The sequence below is a fragment of the Vidua chalybeata genome, chromosome 4 (assembly GCF_026979565.1).
Source record: "Vidua chalybeata isolate OUT-0048 chromosome 4, bVidCha1 merged haplotype, whole genome shotgun sequence".
NCBI classification, from domain to species: domain Eukaryota; kingdom Metazoa; phylum Chordata; class Aves; order Passeriformes; family Viduidae; genus Vidua; species Vidua chalybeata.
Window position 1 is genome coordinate 52,855,239 of NC_071533.1, and position 26,253 is coordinate 52,881,491.

At 33.0% G+C, this 26,253-nt stretch overlaps 1 protein-coding gene across 1 annotated transcript in view; it reads right to left on the reverse strand.

Annotated features, from left to right (window-relative positions):
- The window catches only part of PCDH7 (protocadherin 7), a 265,738-nt gene that overhangs the window by 212,206 nt on the left and 27,279 nt on the right, over nt 1-26,253 (reverse strand). Inside the window, exon 2 of the mRNA XM_053941476.1 lies at nt 3,798-3,857. Within this exon, the coding sequence (XP_053797451.1) occupies nt 3,798-3,857 (60 nt within the window). The remainder of the gene's footprint in view (nt 1-3,797; nt 3,858-26,253) is intronic.

Sequence of the window (26,253 nt, forward strand, 5' to 3'; positions counted from 1 at the left end):
AATTGTAAGCATGTTCATGGTGATAGAAAGGATTTAAAACATGTGTCATATTCGTCATCTCTTAATGTAGATTCTGGTAATATATTGAGAAAAAAATAGAAGATGGAACAGCATTTCACATATTTATAATTTTCCCTAAATGAAATGTCAAAAGTCAGATATAATGTCTGCAAGCACAATAGCTTAATTTTTCCCCAATGAAAAGGGAGATAATACTGAGTTTGTAAGAATGCATAATCAAGTATACATTGGAAATTTAAATATAGTGGGTGCATTTGAGAGTACAAAGCTATCTTTTACTAGCTCAGCAAAATTCAGTCTATTGAATGACTCTCTAAGAGTAAAATGAGTAATGGGTTAAAGCATGGATTGTCCAGTCTTTTTAAATGGTGAGTGGATGAATCTAAGAATCTGTCCTTATGGGTCTATATGAAGCTTGTACGAAGAGACAGTGTTTTTTATAAGATTGAGAAATCTCAGCTGAAGGTTTTAAATTGTTTATGAGACTTTGCAAAAACAATTTACTTGAATTGAATTGTGTTGTTCACCCTGAGACTAAAGCGTGATCTGGGTGGTGCAAGTTTACTTAATTTAATCCTTTATTCTAGGTTTGACAGATAGTTTAGCAACCTGAGTACTGTTGCAAAGACCATTTCTACTGCATCATTTATATGTAAAATTGTGTTTGTCATCACTGAGAGTGACTCTACAAATTGTGATAGTACACATTTACTAGAAGTAGAACCACTAAGAAGAGAAAAAGAAATCTTGTGCTATTCATTCCCTTTCCCATTGGTTGCCATTTCATATAATATTCCTACTAAAAATTTATCTAACTTGTTTTGCAACTAGCTGAAAAAATTACATATGACAATTTGCCTGATAATTTTCTATTGACATATCTTGTTCTTTAGTGTTCTTGTATAAAACAATTGAAAATAAAGTGATACTGGAAAAAGAGTGGTTTTTACTTAAACAAGAAAGCTCTGGGTATATTTGGCCTGGTCATATGAATAAGGCATTTCAGATTTGGCTTTAAAAGCTCTAAATTGACCTCTTCCTAAAGTATAGGAAAATGAGAGTCAGATGGATGTATTTTTTCTCTTATTCAAGCAGGACAACAGCAAACAGATAGTAGAATGTCACTTGTCACAAATATCGTTCACTCCCTCATTCTGACATAAAAAAAGACACTACCCAACAATGAAGCAGCTATACGAGGCAAAGAGGAAAGAAATAGTTCATAAAAGCTATATTACCACTTGCAATTCTGAAGTTCCCAGTATCATGCAAGTTGATATAACAGAAGAAAAAACTCTTCATTTGGTCTCCCACTGTTTTGGTGCCCCTTCCTCACTGGTATTGTAGTAGGAGGCAATATAAAAGTGCTTTTATTCCATACAAATTGCTTGACTGCTAAACTCTCTGAAATCTGAAAATTACAGTAGTTCCAGAAATTTTTTTAAGGGTCCTTTCTTCGCAATTGTTTCTGACCAAAAAAAGAAGAATGAAATTGCAACGAAGACAGAAGACACAATTTTGATTTCATTTCCAGTTGAAGAATAATTTTATTGAAATAAAATTGCTATATTTGAGATAAGAATCTGATCAGAGGTACTTAACAATGCCTTTACATGTTCCACGTTGAAATTTTTTTCTAAGATAATGTCTATATTCAGAAAAAGGTTGAAAATTTCACAAATATATTTGCATACTTAGTGTATTTATTTCTGCAAAATGTTACATCTTAAATATTTTGGTATTTTTTTCCTTTTTTTTCTCATCTTTAGGTAAGATTTGCAAATGTTCTGAAATGCTCTCACAAAATTCGGTCCATGGACTGCAGGTATTTCATACACCATTTCTAAGCATCAATGGAACTAAAGAAAAGGGATAGAAAATGCAAAAGAAGCAACCTCTGTGCTGTTTTTTTTGACAAAGATATCGGTACCAATCTTTATAGTTCCCTGATGTTCCTAAACAATGTATTCCAATAGAAAACTGCTTTTCTTGATCTCTTTTGCATATTTTCCCTTCTCATTCCTGTATGTCTTAGTTGTAATTTTCTTTATTTATTTTATTAATAATTTATTTTATGCAGAATTACTAAAGTTCCAGACTAGCAATCAAGTTTAAATAAACAATGTCCACGCAGAAAAACTGAATCAATTCAAAAATGAAAGAATTGATTTTTTTATTTTAATTTTGCTCATTGATTTTGTTCACAGAAAACAAAATCAATGTGGTAGCAGCCTACTGACTTTGAAGTTTGATAATATATCTCAGTACAATAAAGAGGTCAAAGCCGCTACTGTATCATAAATTCCTCCACTCAGAACTAATTACTCCAAATGGGAAACAGAGGCAGACTATCAGTTTTGAAGGGATAAACACAAAGGATGAGCTAATTCAGACACAAACACATAACAATCAGGAGAGAAAAAGTATTTTTCAGCATTTTTGTTCATACAGTTGAAAAGACATACTACGAAGGCAATTCACAAAATACAGTCTTGTTACAAATATAATGTCATTTTCTCACACAGCTATACCAGATTTACATCACAAACTTCAGTGGGCTGAAGTTATGCTTTTTTCCTAAGAAAAAGACCTTGTTGGAAAATTATTATTCAAATATCCTCTTTTGTTGCTTCTTATGATGAAGGATATGACCAAATAAAATATTTAGGAGAAAATATTCAGCCTTTCTCTAAATCATAAGCTGATATACAGAGTAATATCCAAATACATATATAAAATGAATATAAAAATTTGCATGTGTATATATATACACATATAAGATTGGAATTGGCACTATAGTCTTTGTTTTTATGTGATGTATATAGCTTAGTAGTGACTGCAGAGTTATTCTGTATATATGGTTTTGATACTGGCAGTTGTACAATCTCTGATACAATTATTCTGGTCTGGAGCACTCTAGCCAAGTGAATTCAGTTGTCTTTAGCAAACAAACTGTATGTGTACCATGTAATTGTTGATTTCCCTATTTGTTGAGAGTCATTTAGCATGTTTGGTTTCTTCTTTGTATCTACCTGAACTTCCTTTGAGAGCCATTTCTCTCAGCAAAAGCTGAAGGCCCCAGTGCCGTTTGACTTGAATCCTTTTCCAGACTCTCTCTCATGTCCCTGAGCAGGTCAAATATTTTCAAATACTAAGACTCTTTCTGGATTTCCAGAATTCCAGTCCTGAGGTATATTTTTTCTTTGTTTATCTAGCATACTGTCAGGATTGTCTTTTGGGTTTTTTTTCAGCAAACTACAAATACTTCATTGATTCAAACACTGAAAATTTAATCTTGTTCACACTCATCTCCCATTTACTAATTCAACAAATCATCCAATCAAATCTCAGTCCTTTCAAGGATCGAACAAAGAAGAAAATGGTGAGTGTTTTCATCCTATTCATACTCCTGAATTAGATGGTATTTGCTCCTCTTCCTCCACTTATGATCAGTTCTGCTTACCAAACCTTTCTATGTACCATTTTTTTCCTGTTTTGGATTCTTGCTTCTTTCCATTCTCCATTTAACGTCTCTCCAAATGCATCCAAAATGTAATCTGAATCTCTTGTTTCAAACAGTTTTTATCATGATTTATCATGTTTTGTTCTGTTTTTTCTAATAGCTTTGCTTTAAAGGTACACTTAGTTCTGCAGTAACCCTGCCCCCTGGGAATCAATGTCTAACATAAAAGTAAAGAGTGTTCATGGATTTTGTGATCCAACGTCCCTTAGAGTTGGAGTGTCAATTCATAAATAATTCACTTACGAGCACATACATTCATTTTACATGATTCCTCAATGTGGTCAGGGTGCTGTGTAGTCTGCACTGTATCCACCTACAAAAAATACAGAAATATATGTCTGCTTACTGGGATGTGAGTAGGGTTTGGCTAACTTTATCCTCTACCATGGATCTTACTAGCAAGCAAAAAAGTTCTCTGCCTTAGATGCAAACATATTCCATAGAATAACTATTTTGTCAGCAAAGACAGAACAGTCTGTTTCATACAGACATGTACAGAAAAATACTGTTTCATATTTCTTAAGAAAAAGAAGGACTTAAGTGAACTATGCCCAGAAACAGGCTGTTCTTAAATTATAGACAAATTGGAGTGATTTATACTTTTTCTATTTCTTACTTAGAATTACTGCAGACAGAGTAAAAAATAATATAGATGTCTCAAGTATCAGTGAACATAACTCTTCTCCATTAAATGATGGGATAAATAGTGCAGTACAGAGTGTTGAAAGAAGCAAAAAATGAGAATTTTATAAGAAAATAAACAGGCAACTCCTCTTTCCCTTCATCTCTCTCACCTAACCATCAGATAAAATGGAGTGAGCAAGCCAGATTTGAAGGGCACCATACAATGACAGTTCTATGAATGTCTACATTCTTCAAAATGCTAGGTATCAACTATCTTACTCTAAGGTGGACATAAAGAAAATGGACAACTATGGAAGAACCTTCTTCCTTTGACTCACTTTGATCAATATACTTGTGAAGGAAATGAGACACTAAATAGACATACACATCTAGGATAAACAGTGAAGGTTTCTGTCCAATATATTCTTCAGAAACAGGACTTAAAATATCACTTGGAATTGGGTCATCCACACAAAAAAAAATTAACCCATTATTGGTGATCACATAACATGTTTTGTTGACATTCATCAGTCTTTTCAGCTTTTCCAGTTATTATTATTACTATTAAATTATTAATAATTTATATTTATTTTACATCACTGACTACTACATCCTTATTTTAATGAATCATTTCTTCTAATCTGTTACACACATGTAAATTTAAAACCCAGTTACACAAAAGTAGGATAGCAATGTCAAGCATCTCTATAAAACATCTTTTCCTCTATGAACATTATCCATAAAAGACTCCTAAATGTCCTCAAATAACAACAATTACTCCTTAATCTAAATATGATTTTCTTACAGGAAGCCATTTGGGACAAGCAAGCAAAATAGTCTGTTCTGGTTGCAGAAGAAATACATTTACACCTCAATTAAATACTTCATCATGACCAACCAAATTACATACAAATGTCTTAGCTCAATTTACACTGACTTAACCTAACAAAACAAAAACACTAAATAGGCCAAAACATTAAATAAAAGTACAGGTAATGTTCCTACCTACCTACCTACCTACCTACCTACCTACCTACCTATTTTTATCATTCTATGTCTACATTTCAGTTAAGTTCTTTTAAGTTCTTTTAAGTTATTTAAGTTCTTTTCATTTAAGTTGAGTACCTCAAAATTCCTAGCTTAATAGTTGTAAATATTTATATAAAAATTAATAGTCACTACTTCAGTTGTTACGAGCAACATGCTTGCAGCTCTCCACTAATCCAGTCCATAATACTAAAATATAGGTCTAGAAGTTTCTTATTACATACCAAGTACACTTGCATATCATAGGCATAATTTCACATAATTTCTTGATAGGTTACAAATATTTTTCCTGAATATTTCAATGGGAAATTGCTTCCAGAATTTCAATGCTGCAGTACATAAAAATTATTGTAGAAACCACCCCAAATTTATTTATGGATCTTTATTTCTGTTTCTCCATTTTCCTTAACTTACATATTCATTGTCATTGGGAAGCAACCTTTTAGTATTAGTGATATATATTTGCTATTAATTGTAATTATTTTTCATTAAATAAGTGAGAAGCCACACTTTAACAGAGTATAGTGATCCCAGCCATAATATGTTGGTGCAAACTCAGAGTTATTAACTTCTGCAGTTTTATTGTAAAGTAGTTTTATTGTGGAGGGTTTTGCCACTCATTTCACTTTATCCTTAGAACTATATCTCTGTCTGTAAATATGTTATGATTGCAATATATATTATATATTCATCTGATTGACATATGCACATGACTAAAAATGTGACAGATTACAAGTTTCTGAAACATTCTTGAACAGAACTGAAAGGCACAACATGCTCAATTTTGCCCACTACAGAAAATTCAGATAAAAACATATCTCCATAGATTTCCTGTTACATTTCACAAGATACTCCTAACCTATTTTTAAACTTCTTATACACATGTAGCTTCACTTCCAGTTTGTGGCAGAAGTCAAAATAGGATATGGGGAACTATAGAAAGTGTATTGAATATATTTCCTTCAAATGTACATGTTGCATAAGGACAGCTAATTCTCATATTCTTAAATAAACAAAAGAAAATTAATCAGTAAATAAAATATTCACTATCTTTATGTTGTGTCATTTGTATACACATGTGAAGGCCATATCTAGGACAAAAAAATAGGCAAAATGGAACTCGAGCAGTTTTTTTAGAATAAGACATTAATGAGGACTTCTACACGTGATCACAAAAGGATGCATAGATTTTGATAATTAAAATTTCTGTAAAAGGTGTGCTCTAAATTAATATAAAAAAAATAATAATCCTGAAAATAAAAAATTTTAAAAAGTGAAGATTATGAAAAAGTTTTAAAGGGCAACACACCTACAGTTAGTACACAATTTAGCATGATTGTATTCTCATCTAATCTCATTTAAATTAAATTTGTCATATTTTTTCTGTGACTACTTCTGAGTCCTGCATGTTATATAAATCAAGTCCATCAAAACTAATATTTTTAGTTCTAACCAAAACAAAAAAAAACAAAAAAAAACCACCAAAAAAAAAACCCAAACAAAAACAACTCAATCAAACAAAAAATTATCCCCTTAACCCATCATTACAAGCATAATATTGATAAAATAAATGTCTATCATCTGTTATCTTTACAAACTTCCCAGCTTATTGATTTCCTTCTCACAATATGCTTATAAATGTCTTTTGAACATTTAGGAATCTATCAAATTCCACCACTTATGTTATTTTCATAGTCACATTTTGCAATAATATGGTGACGTATCGACCATTCTTGATGTTCAACACTAAAGCACCACTGGCTCACAAAGACAGTGGTTATAGACAGAAGAACTGTGAACATGCCATTGACCTGAAAGTAATTAATTCATCCCCACAAAATAAAGAATTTATAATTTAGAATTTTAAAAAAATCACATCCACCTAAATGTTTAGGAATCAGTTCTTTCTAAACAAACCCAAAATACTGTAAATTAATGATAAGCATATACCTTCTGTTAGTAGTAGGTAGGAATGAAAAGCAAAATAAAATATATTCTAATTAACTCTCTAAACCACTCTCACAGAAGAAGAAGCAATTTTAAAAATTGCCTATTTAATACTATTTACTAGAATGCTTGCCATTCCTGTAGCACAGAACTGTCTTCATTACAATCCACTAAAAAGATACCATTGTTCTATCTTCAGTACATATGCATTGACTTAGGTAGACCAAATTCAGAAATATAACTTGGTAACAGGATTTTGAAGGCACAGAGTGGGATAACATAGTATTAATCTACCTAAAAAGTCCCCATAATGCAAACTTCCATATAGTTTACATTCAAATTACGTAAAACATTTATCAAAATTCAGTCACTTTGCTTATTGATGTACTGCATTAAGAAGCACTGTAATGATAATAAGAATGATACCTATTTAAGTTATTTATTACAATCAAGCCACAGAAACTCTGGACCTCCTAAAAAACTGAAAAATACTTCCATGTCAAGAAAAAAAAGGGTTCACAGAAAAACAGAAGCACAAGTTCTGATATCCTTAGATGCTTCTGTTGCTGCAAACCTCACACTGAGAAGTTTGTGCTGTTCCTTAAACAGCTGACAGAACATAGGTTAATCCTGGTATAGATAATGCTACTAATGGTTTAATCCATCATTATGGAACTAAGGTTTTAAAAGCATGGCCCACGTTTTGTTGTTGTTTTCTTTTTCCCTTTTCTTAGGAATACACAAACTATACTGGAAGGAAAATATCTGTGTAATTGTATTATTCTAAATGGATGAAGTTCCATTTCAAAACTATCAAGATATTTTTTTGTTACCTCAATCTCAGAGAGTTGAAATTTTTTGTTTGTTTGTTTCTAAACTAAACATATAGTGGTACATATTTGCTGTTATGACAATATCACTCTTTAATAAGTTTTCCTGATATTTTTTCCTAATATATTTATGAAGAGCAATCACATCTCCTCTTCCCACTTGCTTTCTTAAGGCTGTGAGGTAAATGTAGCAGTGGCTTAAAACCAGGCAGGAATATTTACCATCTGCTCCACCCTTCTGATGGGCACTAAAGCCTTCAGGGCAGGATTATATGACATGCCTATGAAGGAACTCATATACTATTGCAGTCTTCAGCTGGGTGTATTAAAGTAAAAGAATTCCAGTTTTGGTTTACCCTAATATACAAAGCAGTGGTTCACAAAGTGATTCAAAAGAACTTCAAGTATTCATGCCTTGAGGATAGTAACAACTTCTGCCATCCAATTTTAGCTTGCCACAGCACGTCTCTCAGAGCCTTAAGTCTGAATAGGCAAAGCCCTTTTAGTCTTCTCTTCCACAGCTAAGTCTATATTCCATGGTTATTAAACAGCTTTTTCTGAATGTTTAAAAGTAAGCTTAATTCTTCCTGAAAATGATTGACTAGAATAACAGAATGATTTTTCAGAGGAAGTCTCATAATGACTTCTCAAATGACCTGACTATGTCTGTTTCTCTCACAGCAGCACCAAAATTGATGCAGTCTTACATTGCAAAAATAAATTTGTTGTGTCACTAATGCTTCTAGTAACTCTTGCCTAATTTATTTTTTTTTGTACTGCTCCAATATCATTACTTCCTAACTGAATTTACAACTTCGTCCTGTTTTAAGTTTTAACTCCTAAAGTCTAGAATATTTTCTAGTCCTTCATCTAATACAATCTAATTCTCACAAAAATTCATGGTTATCATATTTGTTCCATAATCGAGTCTCCTTATTACATTTGCACTCCTTTTGCTTTAGAATAAAAAGCAAAAATGTTCTTAAGACTGATTCTTGACTCAAGTGCCTTCTTATAATGCTTACCTTTGCAAGAAAACCAATTGTCATTTAAAGTGAATTTCTTACATATTTTTTGATTCCTTTAGTAGTATCCATCTTCCTCAGGTGCACAAATCATTTCCCAGGTGGCACAGTATCAACTGATTGCTGAAGTCCAAGGAGAGAGATTACTAAATTTTCTTTGTCTAAAAAATAGGTTATCTTTTCAAAGTTATCAGATTGGTTTGTATGAACTCTTTTCAGTAAAGGCATTTTCAATTTTCATGCTATCTTCCCTTGCTCTTTATGTCAGTAGCTTAATTTTTTTTTCATATAAACTCTGCTCTACTGTTTGATAAAAGATGAGGTCACACTTTAAGACCTTTATCCCTTCTTTTCCATCTTCTCCACTACTTAAATAAAAATAATGTATTTGCTATTCTCCAACAAAACAGTACCTTTTCTTTTTTCCTAACAGATTTATTTAAAAGAAGATGTGGCATGCTTTGCTCTATATCACTCAGAATTCTGTAGTGACACCTATCTGGTCCTGCTTGACTTACATATATCAGACTCCTAGTTTTGCTTTCATGTCGGATGCTTCCAGCTTTTGCTTCTCCCATGTATATCTCTATCACATCTACATAACCTTTCACTTCTAAGTGTAATAATTGTCCTGATTCTCTCCCTTGCTATTATAGCTTAATAAAGTTTTCTTTTAATCAACCCTTTAATGTCTACATCAGTTGACATTTGTCAGAGCACTTTATCTTGATGATGACCACACCCCTACAAAGTAAATCTCTCTGATTATCTGACTTCCCATCTCCCTCCATTTCCCATTCATTGCAATTTTCTGATCTCATAATTTATTCCATTAAAAAAAATCTTCTCATGCATCTACACAGGATAGACACCTATGCAGCTGAGACTCTGAGAAGGAGTTTGAGATATTTTTCTTCACAGACAAACATGAAGAATATTTCTGTACCAAAATACCCACATTCCTCCTATTTGTCAATGTATATAAAATCATTGTCTACCCTACTACTGAAGGTCGATGCTAAAGAGAATAAACTGTATTGTACAGGGGACATTCTTTTCCAAGTTCCAGAATTAATCTGCCTAGAGATTTAATCTGCCTGTGTTCTCTATTACTGATCCTTTGTAATTTAAAACATAGTATTATATTGATTTATAATTTCTCTAGCCATCACACTGTACTCACCAAGACATAAAGAAAATTAAGAATGGCAAGACTTCAGTGTCTTATGTATAAAAAAGCTGAGGTAAATGACAAATATGGTTTTCTAAATGCAATTTTATTTTTAGAGGTTGTTTTAAAGGAGACTTTTAAAATCATTGCCTAATGTATAATCTACACAGAATGATAGCTGTCAATTAAATTGGGTGCTTACTAAGGTTTCCACATGCACATACAAAGCCAGAAAGGACTTAGTGAAATGTTTATGAGAGGCAGAAGAATTACTCAAGGAATTAAATACTTTGTAGATATATTTAAAACAGATCACTGTGCTGCAGTAGAAATAGCAAGCTGATACATTTATTGCTTACTTTGTTAAGGAAAGACTTACTTTTCATCTCATGGGCACAACCGTCTTCACAGGAAAGCTGTGCCTTCAGGCCTTTAGAGACACTGGGCCAGTAATCCCTGTTCAATACAGACACTCCTACCCTACCTGGGGTACAACAGACTTCAGGGCCTTCTCTTGCCCCACCCCCACCACCAGTCCTCAGTCCCTCCTGCTTGTCCTGATTGAGAGAGACATTTATTCTCCTCTCTAGTCAATGCATGCACTAATGCATGTGTGAAACAGAGACCTGCTGCTCCTTCTCTGGCGAATAAAACTCCATCAGGCAGCAAAGATTATCCCAAAGGCACAGTAGGGTTCTAAAGGTAGAGACTTACACGGCAGCCAAAAATAAAAGAAAAAGTTATGGAAAGTAGGGAGAGTGACAGATGTAGGGAAGTTGGCTTAACTGTTCTATATAGGATCCTTAGGCAGGAAATGACAAACCTACCAGCCTTTCTATCATATTCCAAAGTACAAGTAGATACCACTCTCACCTAGAAAACTCACTGATCACATCAATGCCTCTCCTGGTAGGGATGTTTCAGTAAAAAAAAAAAAACAAAACAAAAAAAAAAAAAAAAAAAAAAAAAAAAAAAAAAAAACCACCTATGAATAAAATGTCAGAAGATGAAAGAAAGCACTTTCACCCACGTACCAGCCATTTGAAAAGAAATGTCACAACAGACATAGGTTGAACTGACTGTTTGAACAGATCACAGAAAACATGTATGTAAAACACAGATTTAAAAACTAACATTAAAGGAAAGTGTTGTTCAATAAACAAAACATAAAATTAGGCTTCCAGAATCCCTCTTATGTGTACCTCCAAGTTACAATCAAAGGGATTTTAAAAGGTACAAATTCTCAGTTAGTCTGTACATTCATCTAAATAATCACTTATGTTATGGAAGCATCATAATGATAAACTAAATTTATAAAGAACAGAACTATTCTTAGATGCAATGTTTTATGTACAACAACACTAAATTGTTGTAACAATACCATAAAGCTGTCTGTATTGTAAACCGTTAACTTTCCTAAAATTAAGTTCAAAGCAAGAAGGGGGTTTTCTGTATCTATGTCTTTCAAAGGAAACATAAATTCCATGCTTCAAACCACTTGCAACTTTTGAAGTCCTTTATCAAGGAGAAGTATGGTGATTCCTAACAAATAAGAGCTTATTATTATAATATGCCTTATGAGTACACTATGGTAGATTGGTTTAACTAAAGTTTGTCAAATTGTCATATTTTTTTTTTTACATTTTGCGAATAATTGCTTTTTCTTCTCTATTCACTTATTTTAATGGAAACAGAGAAAGTTATTTCTATCTTTAACATATGATGTAGAATGAAGAAAAACATAAGAAAAAAATAAGCAGTTAATGATGTGACCTTTAATTTCTTAGACACGATTTTAAATTAAACCTAAAATGACCAAAATTAACCTAGATTTGACAATGGTTATATGTATGAAATAATGTCACATACAAAAGTAGGCTGTCATGCTAAGAGTTCACATGAAAAATATAAGAACTTTTATTTATTGCTTTTATAGAAAGCAATAAATGTTGCATACAAATATTTGTAAGATCAGATGAATCACCTCACATTAGATTGCACTCTGGTGATTCAAACATAGCATACTTTACACACTTCCAGAATTTAGGTAACTACTAATGCTTTTGCTCATAAATTCCTCATGGCCAATTAATATATGTACAAAATTTGCATATGGGAGTACTAAATATACACTATAAACCAGTTTAGTTTAGTGTTTAGGGTTGGGTTTTTTCTCATATTTGATCAAAAATTAAAAACAAGCCATCTTTTTCCAGTGAAGTAGCAAATGTTTTATTGTAGGACCCCAAATCAGTCTGAAGTGTGTCTCCACTTCTTTTGTATTAAATTACATCTAATGTGCAGAGGGAAAAGGCTCTTCTCTGTCCAGGTAAGTTACAGAAGGATAGCCCAGTTTATCTTTACATGGCTCCCTACTCAGAATGTTACCAGGTGTAGTACTCAGGAGTAAGACACATTAAAATGGCTGCCCCATATCTTGGAGGGGGGATGAGCAACAAAAGATATTTTTCCAACTAAGTTTCAGGAGACATATGTACACCAATGAAACTGTGCCTAGCCTGGCTGGCAAACAGAATACACCAGCCAAGACTGATTGGTTGCAATTCTAGATATTTTTGTGGGGGTTTCTATTTCAAAGGGAAGGATGTCTCAGGAAATAAAAATGAGTGTATACTTCATATATATTTTAATTGGTTTTCTGCATCATTGTAGAGCATTTTACAAATGAAAGGCCTCTCTCTCTTTCTTTAAATAGCAAGACTCCTGAGCTGATTTCATCTTAAAATTTGCATAACCTTTTCCCTGATGCCTTTTCAGTAGTTACTTCTTGTAAATTGAGTCCTCCTTTGGATGCCTACAAACATTGAGAAATTTCTAAATAATGGCTTATCTTCTTCAAGAAACTGAGAGACCTTTGAAGACATTTTCTTAAAGACTTCATGTAACATATCTAAGGGAAAAAAACATTAATGCTTTGCTCCAACTTCTGGCTTTTCTAGAAACAAATAAATACATGGTGTATGTCCATAAACACCCTCTGCTTTGTAGGATGAAAAATACTTAAGTCCCTTCTGTGTATCAGGCAGGAGCTTGAGAAATCCAAGGCTGTAGATATTTTGTTTGGATCTGCTACTTTTAAAAAAATGCAAATTAATTTTGTGATATTGTAGAGATGACTAAAAAGAAGGAAAATACCTTGACAGTTTTTAGTATAATACAATAACTAAGCTGTGTTGGAGCAGATTGCCAAATATGACCAATTCATTGCAGAACATGAAGAAAGCAACAGCAGCATGAACTCTGGTGTTTCCTTGTCAGTATCTGCACAGACTGTGGGTAGCACACAGGGTTTTTACTTTATGGATAGTGGGTTCCACTCTCAACAGAACTCTAAGCCTCAATAAAGTCTTTCTGCAAAATATTTTAAGTTAAATGTGAAAGGAACAAACACTTGCAGCAAGTCTTACGCCACAGTTAAAAGTAGCAGAAGAGAAACATACACTGGTCCTTTACCCCCACTGCTCACTGTCCCCCACAGAGGAGCAAGAATTTCATTATGAGCATTTACATCTGCTCAAGTGGAAACCATTCTCAATAAACTCTTCCCCTTCTCTTATTTTAAAGACTGTATTTACAAAACCTGTCATTGTAGATGCTTGCTAATACCCAAAATGACTGAAACCAACAGGCCAGGTCAACTTTTTGATTCATGATCCACAGAAGTGCAGCAGGAACCCATGAAACTGAATGTTTAGAAAATCAGATCTGACAAAAACATTCTTCTGAAGTTATTTACAAGATATAATTCTGAAGACTATAAGACTTCATTTCAGTTTCAAATTTTATATAGATTATGTAACTATGTTTCATGAAAGCCTGTTATTATTCAAAATTATCTAAAAATAACAATTAAACCAGAAGAATTATGCTACTCATGGAGTGTTTTACATTTAATAAGTCACCGTTCTACTATATGCTTATAAAGAGAGAAGAGGGAAGGAAAAAAATAAAAGGAACTAAAAAGGTGTTGCATCTTCAATGTGTGCAGACATTTTAGATCTACTTGATTTACTCAGTTTTAAGAGTGAAAAGCAATCTTTGACCAAACTGTCATCTTAAAAACATGGTGATATTTCATTTTCTCCCTTCTGCACTATTTAGATTGCTGGGAACTGAAATACTTCCAGCAGTCATGATGTCCAATTTTTCAGTGCTGTCACTTCCTAGCAAATCTGCTTAAGCAAAATACTTATGTTAGAAAACAGAGCAAACACATGATATAAAATACATTCGGCATTTCTTTGCAGGACAACCGATATTCAAACACAAAACAGAATGAATATGTAAACATCTGTAATTTGAGTCCTATAGACTCTTTTAAACCATAAATCTGATTAATTTCCAAAGATGATAGAATTAGCTCACTTTTTTTTTTTTTTTGCACAATAATTATAATCAACACTATAAAATAAAAAATAATAAAAATGTTATTTCCAAACAAAACACTCCAGGTCAGTAAAACTAAAAAAAAAAAAAAACACTTCATCTGAAAGACAGAAAACCAGAAGATGCTCAGTTTTAAGCCTCTGTGGTTCACATGGTCTTTTGGTCTGTATTTGATGCCCCTCAAGGCAACATAAAACTGGAACAACTTTACACTTAGGTGTCTTTAGCCGCCAATATAAAGAGAAGAGCCATTACATGAAATGCAAAAAAATCCTGTATGCTGCTAAAACCTCCAGTAAACAAAAAGTTAAGATCTTTACCTAAAACAGATTACATTTTGCAGAAGGAAAAAATATTAAAAAAAAAAAAAAAAACAAACCAAACCAAAACAAAAAAAAAACCCCACAGTTTTAAAATGTTTCTTTCAAGAGTGAATTTTAAATTCTAGATTCCAAAAAATTTTGCAAATGAAAAATGCAGAATAGTGGTGACTCCTACAAAACAGTTAATATTAAATTTTATTTTCAGAATTTAAAAATATTATTTGATTTTATTAATTTAATTGCACAAAAAACCTTATTAATGTTTAAACTTTATACATGAGGAACTATGTGAGACTAACGTTACTCCTACTGCTTTAAAAAGCCTGTCATGTTAAAGAAAAGTCAGTGCTTCTTACCGCGTACAGCTCAAATCCCAATACTCTGATGGCCCGTTAACACCAAATATGTCACCCTTTAACACCACAGAATCAATACACTGGAATGTCATGGCACCCTGATGAGCCACAAAGCCTCTGTATGCATTTTTTAGACAAAGATTCTGTATTACTTCAGGGAAGAAATATGTCAAGTTAAAATCAATTTCAAGTTTCTTACTAAGAAGGAAATAGTCCTAGGTAAATAAATGATTTTACTCGAATTTCACTCAATCAAACATAGGAAGTAAACAAAGAAGTTAAAAGTCATTTAGACATCCCCTTCTGAATAAGGACACTTGCATGTGCACACTGCTTTAAATCCTACTCGTCATTTTCAAGATTTTTGACAGCTCTTTTCCACCCAGATCATCACCCATACAGCCCTCGATGAAATCTTCTTTCACGAGAGGATAAAAAAAATATATAACCTAAAAGAAGAATTTTAGTAAAATCAAACAATATCTTAAATCTTAGGTACAAAAAGCTCTTCTAAAGATTACTTCATCCATTTTCTCACATGACCATCTAAATATTGGGACTACTATAAGGAAGACAAGACAATTTCTTACTTTTAAAAAATGCTTCTGCAGCACATTACGAGGAATTGGAGACAAAGTTACTGACCTTTCTGACAGAAGTTTTGCAGGTGAAAATTGCAGATGAGACAAACCCATCAGCATCTTCTCATAATTATATCTTTAAAATATTTTCCAAATCTAAGACAAGGAATGTTGATTATTTGTGTTCCACCCTTGGATAAGTAATATGTACTGGCCAATCTGAGATTACTTGGATATTTAACAGAAAAAACCATTTTTTAGAAACCTCTTGCTCAGCTGCTGCGCAGCTGGCAGAGTAAAGATTAGTGTCTTTAACCACTGAATTTTAAAGCTACGTACATTTGACACACACAGAAACACACACGTGCACATCTGATTTGTGTATATCTCCAAGATCTTGTCAAAAAATAAAAATGTATAGTTCTCAGTACTCACATTTCCATTAAGGTACATTAACTATTTAAATTCATAAAATAAAGTCTTCCTAATTCATATGAAAATTAGTTATTTTCTCAGTTAAATAGCAAATGGCCAGCACAGAATAGCAAATTCAAACTGGATTCTTATGAATTTTAGTGTTGCATTAATTCATTACAATATGCTTTAGTATACAACAAAATGCTACTGTAAAAATTGGACTCTTCAATACTTTTCATAAATATAATTCTCCAACTGATCTATATATGTGAGATAATAACTGTATCAGTACTGAAGTTGTAATAAACACTTGCATGTAAAAAAAGTACATGTAAAATATTTAATGTGTTTCTAAGGCAGTAGCAGAGGCCATCCTGCTGAGACATAAGAGATAACTTTTTTTTCTTCAAAGAAATATAAACTAAAAACTATTACATCTCATTAAATTTTTCTTTGTACTGACATAACATACTGGGATAGGATGATTGTGTGCCATTCTGTCAACCCAACTGCTGGCTATCTTGCATAATGCTAACTAAATAGAGTGGATTATCAGTAGGTCTTTCCTTTAATACATTAGTGGCCATAAACACAAAAAAAAAAAAAAAACCTCAAGAGAGGAAATTCTGCAACTTTGCTGTGTGAAATCATTGCATTCCATCTCAGAGGCTGTTTTCGTACAGGTGCTTCTCTCCTTTTTCCCTCAATCAATGACATCTAGAACAAGCAAAATTAAAAAAAAACCCAATGAAACAAACAAAAACCCACAAAAACCCCAAAATAACAAAAAAAAAAAAAAAAAACAAAATCAAACCCACAAAATAATAAAAAGAACTGAATATTGTTTCTACATGCTGCAATAGAACTTGAAAATTTCAAATGACTTTGCAAATGTGCCACCAAATAACGGTTTTATTGATAAGTAATGCAAATTGTATACTGCGAAGAAAGAAAAAGAAAAAAAAAAAGAAAGATCCCTGAGAATATGAATTTCCATGTTTTTTCTTTTATGAAACATTCCCCACACAAGATTGTTACTGTTGCTACTTTTCTTGGATGTTAATATTTTCGATGGCTTCTCTCACCAGCTCATGAGTATCTCTTAGCAGACATTGTTGTGCTTGGTTGTAAGTCTCGGGAGGGCTAGAGTACTTTTGCCAATTAGAAATAAGCAAGTTGTTTAATTAACACACCCTTTTCATTAATAGCTTAACCCAAAGCTGACAAAGAGTCTTTGTTGCAAACCAGGAACAAAGAAAGGAGTACTAATTAAACACCCTGAAGTTTCTAAAACGAGTTTATTTCAGTACCCAAGGGATTCTTTGAACTCCTCAAAAGACCTCTACAGCCTTCCAAGAGCACTTGGAATTTCTTATAATTGTCCCACTCACTCTGGAAAAGAAAAAACAAAACAAAGAAAAACAAAAACAAAAACAAAAACCAAAACAAAAACAAAAAAACAAACAAAAACACAAAAACACAAACAAACAAACAAAAAAAAAACAAATAAACTACAAACCAGCAAAAAAAAACCAAACCCAAAGTATAAATATTCTGGAAAATTCTGATGGTTTTGATTTCAATGGCTTTGAACCAGACTAAAATAAAACTGATTTTGTCTTGAGGGTAACACAACTGTAAACTCAAACCTGGAGAATTGTTTTCAACTCTGACCTGAATTCATGAGATCAGTGCTATGCAAGCCACTGTGAGCTACATTTTAGACATTACATGGGAGCTAAGCTGATGCAGAAGAGGAGAGGAAAGATGACTCCCTGCACTGGCACTGAGTACCTACCAGAGGGATAAACAGAAAAATCTGCTCTATGGCTGCAGACTTGTTACTTTCTACATTCTTTCATACTTGCTCTGTGCAATTATTGTATGTGCGTGGTGAATACATTGTCTTAAAATCAATTGGCAAATCTAAGTAGCAAGCAAAGGTTTCCAACTGGATGTGGGTTTGAACTGAGAGCCTCTGCAGCAAGAAAAAGAGCAGCTTTCCTCATAGAAATGATCTTTGCTTCAGCTCTCCACCTTTCTGCCTCCTCACAGATATATACACCCACACCAGGAAAAGCAAAACTGTTTATGAGGCAGCAGCTAACAGCGCCACTTTACAACCTGGTATAGTGAGGCCAAAGAGCACTGATTCTTTAATATTTGGGCTTCAACGTGCACTGACCCAATAACTGCTTCATGAGCAATTCCTCTGTTTGGGAGCAGCAAAGTGATAGACAGAGGTGCTAAGTGTCGCAAAGGTAAACATTCATGACCATGCAGCAGATCTCTAAGGTGGACTGGGTATGAATGTAATGTGCTAAATGGAATGTGCTTTCAGGAAGCAGAAGCAGTGTTACACTATTTCATTCTCCTTTATATTATTATACCTAGCTTCTAAATTTTCTAGAGTCCAGCAGAATGACAATTCAAGGAGACATGACAAGACTTTGGAAACCTGTTCCAAAAGCTCAAAATACCAGCCATCCAGACTTTCTTCGCTTATCTTCCTTTCCTTAAAATAGTATGATTTTAAGATCATACTATTTCCTTACTATTTTCTATACATTTATACATTTATTTCATTAGTAACCAGAAAATTAAGAAAACAATTATTTTTTTCGTTTAGCCTAACCTATGTACTTGCTTGTTCAAATATGTATTCAGATGCTAAAGTATAGTTTTTATGATAATGTCAAGGAATTATTTTTTAGATTCCGAAGGATCCAAAGTTCTACAGGTCCATGCTTCATTACACCACAACCAGCAACAGACCAAATCCTGCATACTACTGTCACACACAAATGAGAAATGAACAAGTTTGCAGTACGAAAATTGAGCTACTCTTTTTATGCAGTAATGGATCAGAATATAGTTTACAAAATAGATTTAAAAATAGTTGTTTTGTAAAGCTTATTTGTAAATACATTATTAAATGTATGTAGGAGTATTTATTTATCTTTCCTTTTAAAGTGATAGTATTTTGGAAAAAACTGGTGATAATATCAGTGACAGTATTTCAGTTCAGTGTTTCTAGACACAAAAAATCTGCTACCTAATACTGCCCATGTTAGGAAAAAAAAAAGCTCTAAGGAATCATGGTACTAAACCCACTGTCAACTACATTCAATCACAGTATGCCTAGAGATCTAAGAGTATACCAAAATCCACTGACCCAAAGATTTCACAGTTTCTTGTTTCATGATTCAGTGGAAAGGATATGAATGAACAAGTGAGAGAAGAACAAATAGAAGTGAATCAGGACATGCTCTGGAACTCTAACAGGCAGCTGGGCTCCAGCCAGGAGTCTGCACTTGCTTCTTTTTCCTCCCTAAGGAACGGCTCCAGCATACTGAACTGATTCTTCAACTAACAAAAAGAAGCAATTTTTACATCACCAGCCTGAAAATTTAAACTAGTCTCAGTTCTGTACAGACAATACTTAAAATCTAATCCCTATTTCAGGCTATGCTCCAAAATCCTTTTTTAAAAAAAATGTTTTAAAATAAAATATATTATACAGAAAATATTCATTGTGAGATTCCCTTCAATAAAATGTTATGCAGATGGGATACACAGCAGCTGACTGGTACAGCCCTCTGGAGTAAACATTTCTTCCTCCAACTCTGAATATTTGCCTTTTCTAATTCTCTCATCCTAACAATTAACCTGGATCTGATCTAAGCCTGAAGGAGTTATCTTTGGAGGCACTAATCACCCACTGCTCTTCATTGATTGTAGTGAGAATTGTTTTTATTCATCTGCCTGAAAAGCAAGCTTTTAATGATCTAGCATAATGCAACTTAATTTTAAAAACTATTTTTCCTAACTAGTAATTTTCTAATTTTAATTTAAATTCTATTTCCTCAATTATCTCACTTTATTTTGAATTTTACATTATGCTCAAATGAAAAAACAGAAATAAGTAAATGGTGCCAATAAGGCAAATAATTTTTTTTCAAAATAGTTTTTCTTCTGGTTTTTGAATTCCTTCTAGTTGTTAGTAATTTTATTTGAACTGCTTTCACTCATCTACAAACATTACACTTTAATAAAAGTATTAAAGGAGTTGTCCAATCAAATAGAGTAAAAAAAAAAAGGTAATTATTCTATGGGCTCATATAAATATGAGAAGTAAGGTGGAAAAACTAAATGAAAATATCATTGTGAAAAATATGAAGAAATCTTTGTGCATTTTCTTCTTAATGAAACAAAGTATTTTTCTTATTTCTTTGAACAAATCTTAGACATGTTGTTTCAGTAGATCATGAAATACAAAATATAGAAGCATAGTTGCATTTATTCAAATAACAACAAAAAAGTACAGGAACACATATATGCAGCATTTTTGAAAGCTGCTTTTAAATCACATTTTCTTAATGGAACTTAAAAATCAAGTTATTAGTTTCATATAAAATGAAAATAATACTTACTTTTATATTAAATGAAAAATTTTTCTGCTGTTGAACTTAAAAATCAAAGCCATGCTTTTCCAAAGGTTAATGACATTCTGGAAAAAAAAAATCTATTTTGAAAACTACTTTTCAAACAAATGCCCACATGAATTAAGAACTTATTTTGGCAAATGGTTCAGCTGACACATAAGAGCTATATACTGATATCCTGATCACATATGTATGTACCCATAAGACTGACATATCTCCACACTGTGGTTCTCTTCTCTCTTGAAACATATATGACTTTCCATTTTCTTTCTATGAATAGCTTTCTTAAAGCTTTCTCAATGAGAATTTTCTCCTTTGGCCACTTCCTGTTCAAAAGAGTTTTAAAGAATAACAAAAGCTGACAATGGAATAAATGGCAAAGCAAAAATGATGCAGAAACCAAACAGCAAAACTCCTTCTTGTTCCCTTTTTCTTGGCTTTTTCTCCATTTTTTATCGGCTAAGAACTGAACAAATTGTAAATGCATTAAGATCTCTCTCTGAAGCCAATGAAAATTTTCTGAAGAGAAAGAGAGGAAACATAACAAATAAAATATAATGACTGCTTTAGGAATTGCAACAGAGTCATGAAGCCCATGAGCATAACCCATAAACAAATAAACCCATTCTTTGTAGCTTCCATTACAAGAAATCAAACTTGAAAGGAAGCCTTGCATTAACCAAGGTAATAGCCATGACGTGCCTACCTCGATGGCAAGAAGAAACTAGAATTGCTATGGCTGATTTACTTCACTCCTGCTTTCCTAACTTTAGAAGAGCAGCAATGCAGATGGATTTAATTAGCAAGTCCAGACCACTGGATTAAAGGCTGATACACAAAATGCACTATCAGCTATTATATACAGAGTTAATATTTCGACATTAGAAGAACTCAAATTAACTCACACAAACAAACAAGTAAGAGATTGAAGCAGCAGGAAAGCATATGACAAATCTAATACTCAATAAAAATAGACTTTATAGAAGTAGCAAGTATTTTGGCCAGTGTCTCTGTGACTGCCAAGCTTGGCAGCAGTTCCATAGTTTTCTCCATGATTTAGAGGCAGGCTTATGCTGCAGGGACCAGTGAGACTGGATTGTGTAGTAATGGAACTAGTTTAGTTCCAGTGTTAACTACCTGATCAGCAGGGTATGGCTGTGTGCAACTGCAAAAACACTGAACTCATATTTTTATGGTGTTTTTTTTGCAGTTCATTTTGAATTCCATACTGCCATTACTACCTAAACCAACTAGCTATGTTGCTATGTCCCCTTTTAGGGTATGACAACAATAAAACCAATGTATTCAGTACCTGATAATTGTCTCTGTGTCTGGTATTTAGTGTGTTTTTAAACCATATTCTTTTAAATTTAATACACATATTTTTTCAAAGAATATTCAGATTTTCACTTGACTAGAAGTGAAAATACAAAAATATGAAACTCTGTCATTCATTTCTAGGAGGGGTTTTGATTTTGATTTTCTAGGCGTTGTACTGCCTTAATTTATTTTGATTAATGGTCATTCTTTGTACATAGGTTAGTTTATTCAAAGACCACCTGATCTAAAGCCAGAATTCAAAGAATCTTAAGTGACTGAAAGATTATACAGACTACAGGTTCAATATTAACTTGCCCAGATGAAATGACAACAGTATTAGTGTTCTCCATGGCACTGATATTCAGTTAGTTAAAAAAAATGCCATTTGGTAGCTATCCATATTTTGCTGGCAGGAAAAGGTGAAACTGCAAATGAGATGCTATAGGAATATTTACTGCTTTTGGGTCAATATTTCTTTAATCTTGAATAATGGTATAGTCCTGTGGATACTGTGGATGCCTCATAACAGGGAAAGACTGTGAGCACCAGGAGGAAGGCAGGATTTGAATTCAAATGACTTTGACAAATCCACAGACTAACACTATATTAGAACTGTAAAAAAGCTCTAAAAAAAGGATAAAAAAATCACAAATACATAACAAATTACACTTTACGCTGCCTCGCAGACAGGACTTGTTCCAAAGAACAAACAATAGAGCAGAATGTCAATGAAAATTAAGCCAAGATGTGTAGTAAAGAATCACACTGGGAATGCAGGAAAAGGAATGGTAGTACATAGGACACTGATAAACCCATTTTCTATTCAGAAATTATAAGGCTTCAGTTATAATAAAAAGCATTGCTCAGCACTAGAATTTTTCTGACAGTATTGGCATCTGTTCTCAGATATACTGACAGGTAAGAAACAACCCAGAGGACAACAATAGTTAGAAACCTGTGAAATGTAAACTGCATTTCTTGATGCTACCTTATCAAAATATAACAAAACACGAATAAGATTCTCCAAACTGTTATAAAAGAACAATGAAGACATTTTTTCTGTGTAGTCTAAGGACGGGTAAAAACGAAACTACCCTGGTTTCCACATTACCATTTCAATATGCTGATTTAGGCATTTATTGCCTTCTTCACACCCCATTCACTGACTCCCCTTTTTGTCTCCTGTTTGTTGAAAGTTTCCTATTTCTCCCTTTTTTTTCCTCTCCGTCAAATGTTTCCATTAAACACTTTTTGTTTGTTTTAAGCACTTAAAGAATATTTAAAAAAAAAACCAAAAACAACAGAAGTGACCTCCAGATATGAAAAAGGCTTGAGCAGCTTAGGGACAGAAGTGTAGTACTCTCAAGCAGAACAAAAAATCACAACAGCCGTAGAAAAGCTTCTAGGAAAAAAAAATACAGTCATAAATTCTATTACACTCTGCCAGTGTATGTTCCCTTTTTTAAAGGTTTTGAAGAATTTAGATGCAAGATGTCTAACACTACAGCACTTATGCTTTTGCACCCTTGGACAAAAATGCACCCTTGGACAAAAATGTCTAAAAAATAATATGCTAGGTAGCATCAGAGTTTCCTGTGCCTCTCCTGTTCATTCTGAGTTTCTATGTCTGTGGCTAAAGCAAAGTAGAAAAAGTATTTAAAGCAACACCCATTACCTTATATTAATTTTTATAAAAAGTAGAGCTAAAACACGTAATGAAGAAATGTTTATGAGGGAAATCAGATGTAAAAAGACACCATTCACCATGTGCTTAATATATATTCCATTAGCCTTTCCTCCTTGTTCCTTTAAGATAGTGTAAACATAAACAGAATGGATTTTTATGGCTTCTCATTTGTGAGTTTCGTAAAGTTATTGGTTTAATAGTTAAATCCCTCATAGGTAATAGTTATAGCTTGGGGCAAAAGAGTCCAGCTATGTATTTTGTATTATTACCCTTTCAATATAGATCTCCATTTACTCTGTCATTCCTGTGATTTGCTGCCATGATCTTCAGCCAGCTGTTTTGTTTGGAAATCTATTCCCCAAATTTATCTAACGTTCATAACATGCCATTTAGGAACATTTGAAAAAAAGTTGTTCTTTCACATCACTCCTCCAAGAAGCCTAACTAGATTATTACTTCTACAATTAGAGGACTCAAAAGAAACATGGATAAGCTTCCAAAAACAGGCACTGCAGTCCCTATACAACTCCATACAAAAAGCAATCTCAACACTTTCAAATTTCTCAGAACTACTAAAAAAAAAAAAAAAAAAAAAAAAAAAAAAGAGAAGAAGAAGAACATTTAGTAGTTAAAATCCAATTCCTTATTTCCTTTCTTTTTTCCTCAGAACACCATTTCTACATTTATGTCCACTTTGAAATCTATACCACAGGATGACAATTAAGCATGCTGTTCTGGGCCAGGAGGTTACTGCCCCCTGTTTTTTACCACCTGCTTCTCCCAACTCTTTCCTGTTGGAGGTAAGAAACTCCTCACATCTGACAGGAGAACCATATGTGCACTTACTTCTCAACTCAGTTCTTTCAAAATGGTTTGCCTTACAAAAAAACTCAAAAAAAACCCCAAAACAAATAAACAAAAAAAAAATCCAAAAAGACAAAAAAAAAAAAAAAAAAAAACAAAAAAAAACCAAAAACAAACAAACAAAAAAAAAACCAAAAAAAAAAAAACAACCCAGAAAACCGAAACAAACAAACAAAAAAACCCACAATAAACCAAACAAAAATATCTGTTTAGGAAGTGTTTAAGTTAAAGTGGAATTGCTTGTCTGAATGAGTCCTAAAGGCAGTTTAACCTTAAAGTTCAGAAATCAAAGCCTCTGTTAACAATGACAAACAATGATAATCAACTTACACTTCTCAAATGGTTTCCAAGGCTCATTCTTTAATGCTCAGGGACTAAAATGTGGAACATCTGATGGTAAATAAATTATTCCTTTTCTACTAGATCAAATATTGACATATTTTACATCATATCATGCTATCTTATGCAGTTAACTTAATCTATGATTGTAGACAGCATTGTGACATATTAAGATATAATGTTGCCTATCCAGATGAGTGTATATATATCATGCTTTTAGATTTTCTTTATTATTCTTCTGAATGATCGTAACGTATTTCTCTGTCCAACTGTAGGTTATACAGAAGCCTTCAGGAACTCTGATAGAAAAGATTCTATCACTACATTTGATATAATTTGACATTTGATGTAACATCAGAAATAACTATTTACAGATGTTATTCAGCATAACATAGTAGCTAATAGCATGGAGTAAATGTGAAAAAATATACCTCAAATCAATCCAAATAAAAACAGTTTGTAAATATATTTTCTGCTATGAGTTCATATGTAATTATGAACAATCTGTCCTGAGTTCATGAGAATTTATAAATAGGTGCTTATCCAGATGACTTTCAAGTCAATGTTAAGACTTCCAATGGTTTTGCTATTCAAATGACATTAGGTTCTGAGACAGAATCACCAATTTCTGTTTAATCCTCTGTGCTGCCTCATGACACAAGCCAAAACAATTAATTTGAGCCAATTATTTTGCTGCTTTGAAAAGGTAAACTTTTATTACTATTATGATGAAATTACCATTAAAACTTAGCAACTTGAGGAAAAATGACAGAAAATCAAAGCTCACCTAACTCCTTGGAAAAAAAGTTTTAAAATATGAGGCAATTAAATAATTAGATGGCTGTGTGGCATCTGTCTGAGACTGACTTAGTGTTCTTCACAGCAGCAGATATGGTACTATGTTTAAGATTTGTGACTGAAATGATGTTGGTAGCTCACCAATCTTTTGTCAATTGGTGAGCAGAGCTTGTGCAGAATTGAGTTTCACTTTTCCACCACTCTGCCAGAAAGTAGGCCTGGGGTGAGCAAGAAACTGGAAGGAAACACAACCAGAACTGCAGACTAAATTGACCAACAGTCATAGCCCATGTCTCATGACGGCATGCTCAGCAAGAAAAGCTCAGGGAAAGAAGAAGAAAAGGGGGAAGTTTGGGGTTATGGCATTTGATTTCCCAAGAAACCACTTGTGATGAAGGTGTGCTTTTGAGGAAGTTGCTAAACACCTGTCTGCCAATGGGTGAATGAATTCCTTATTTTACTTTGTTTTCAGATTCACAGATTTCACTTCACCTACAAATCTGCCTTTATCACAATATTCAAGTCTTC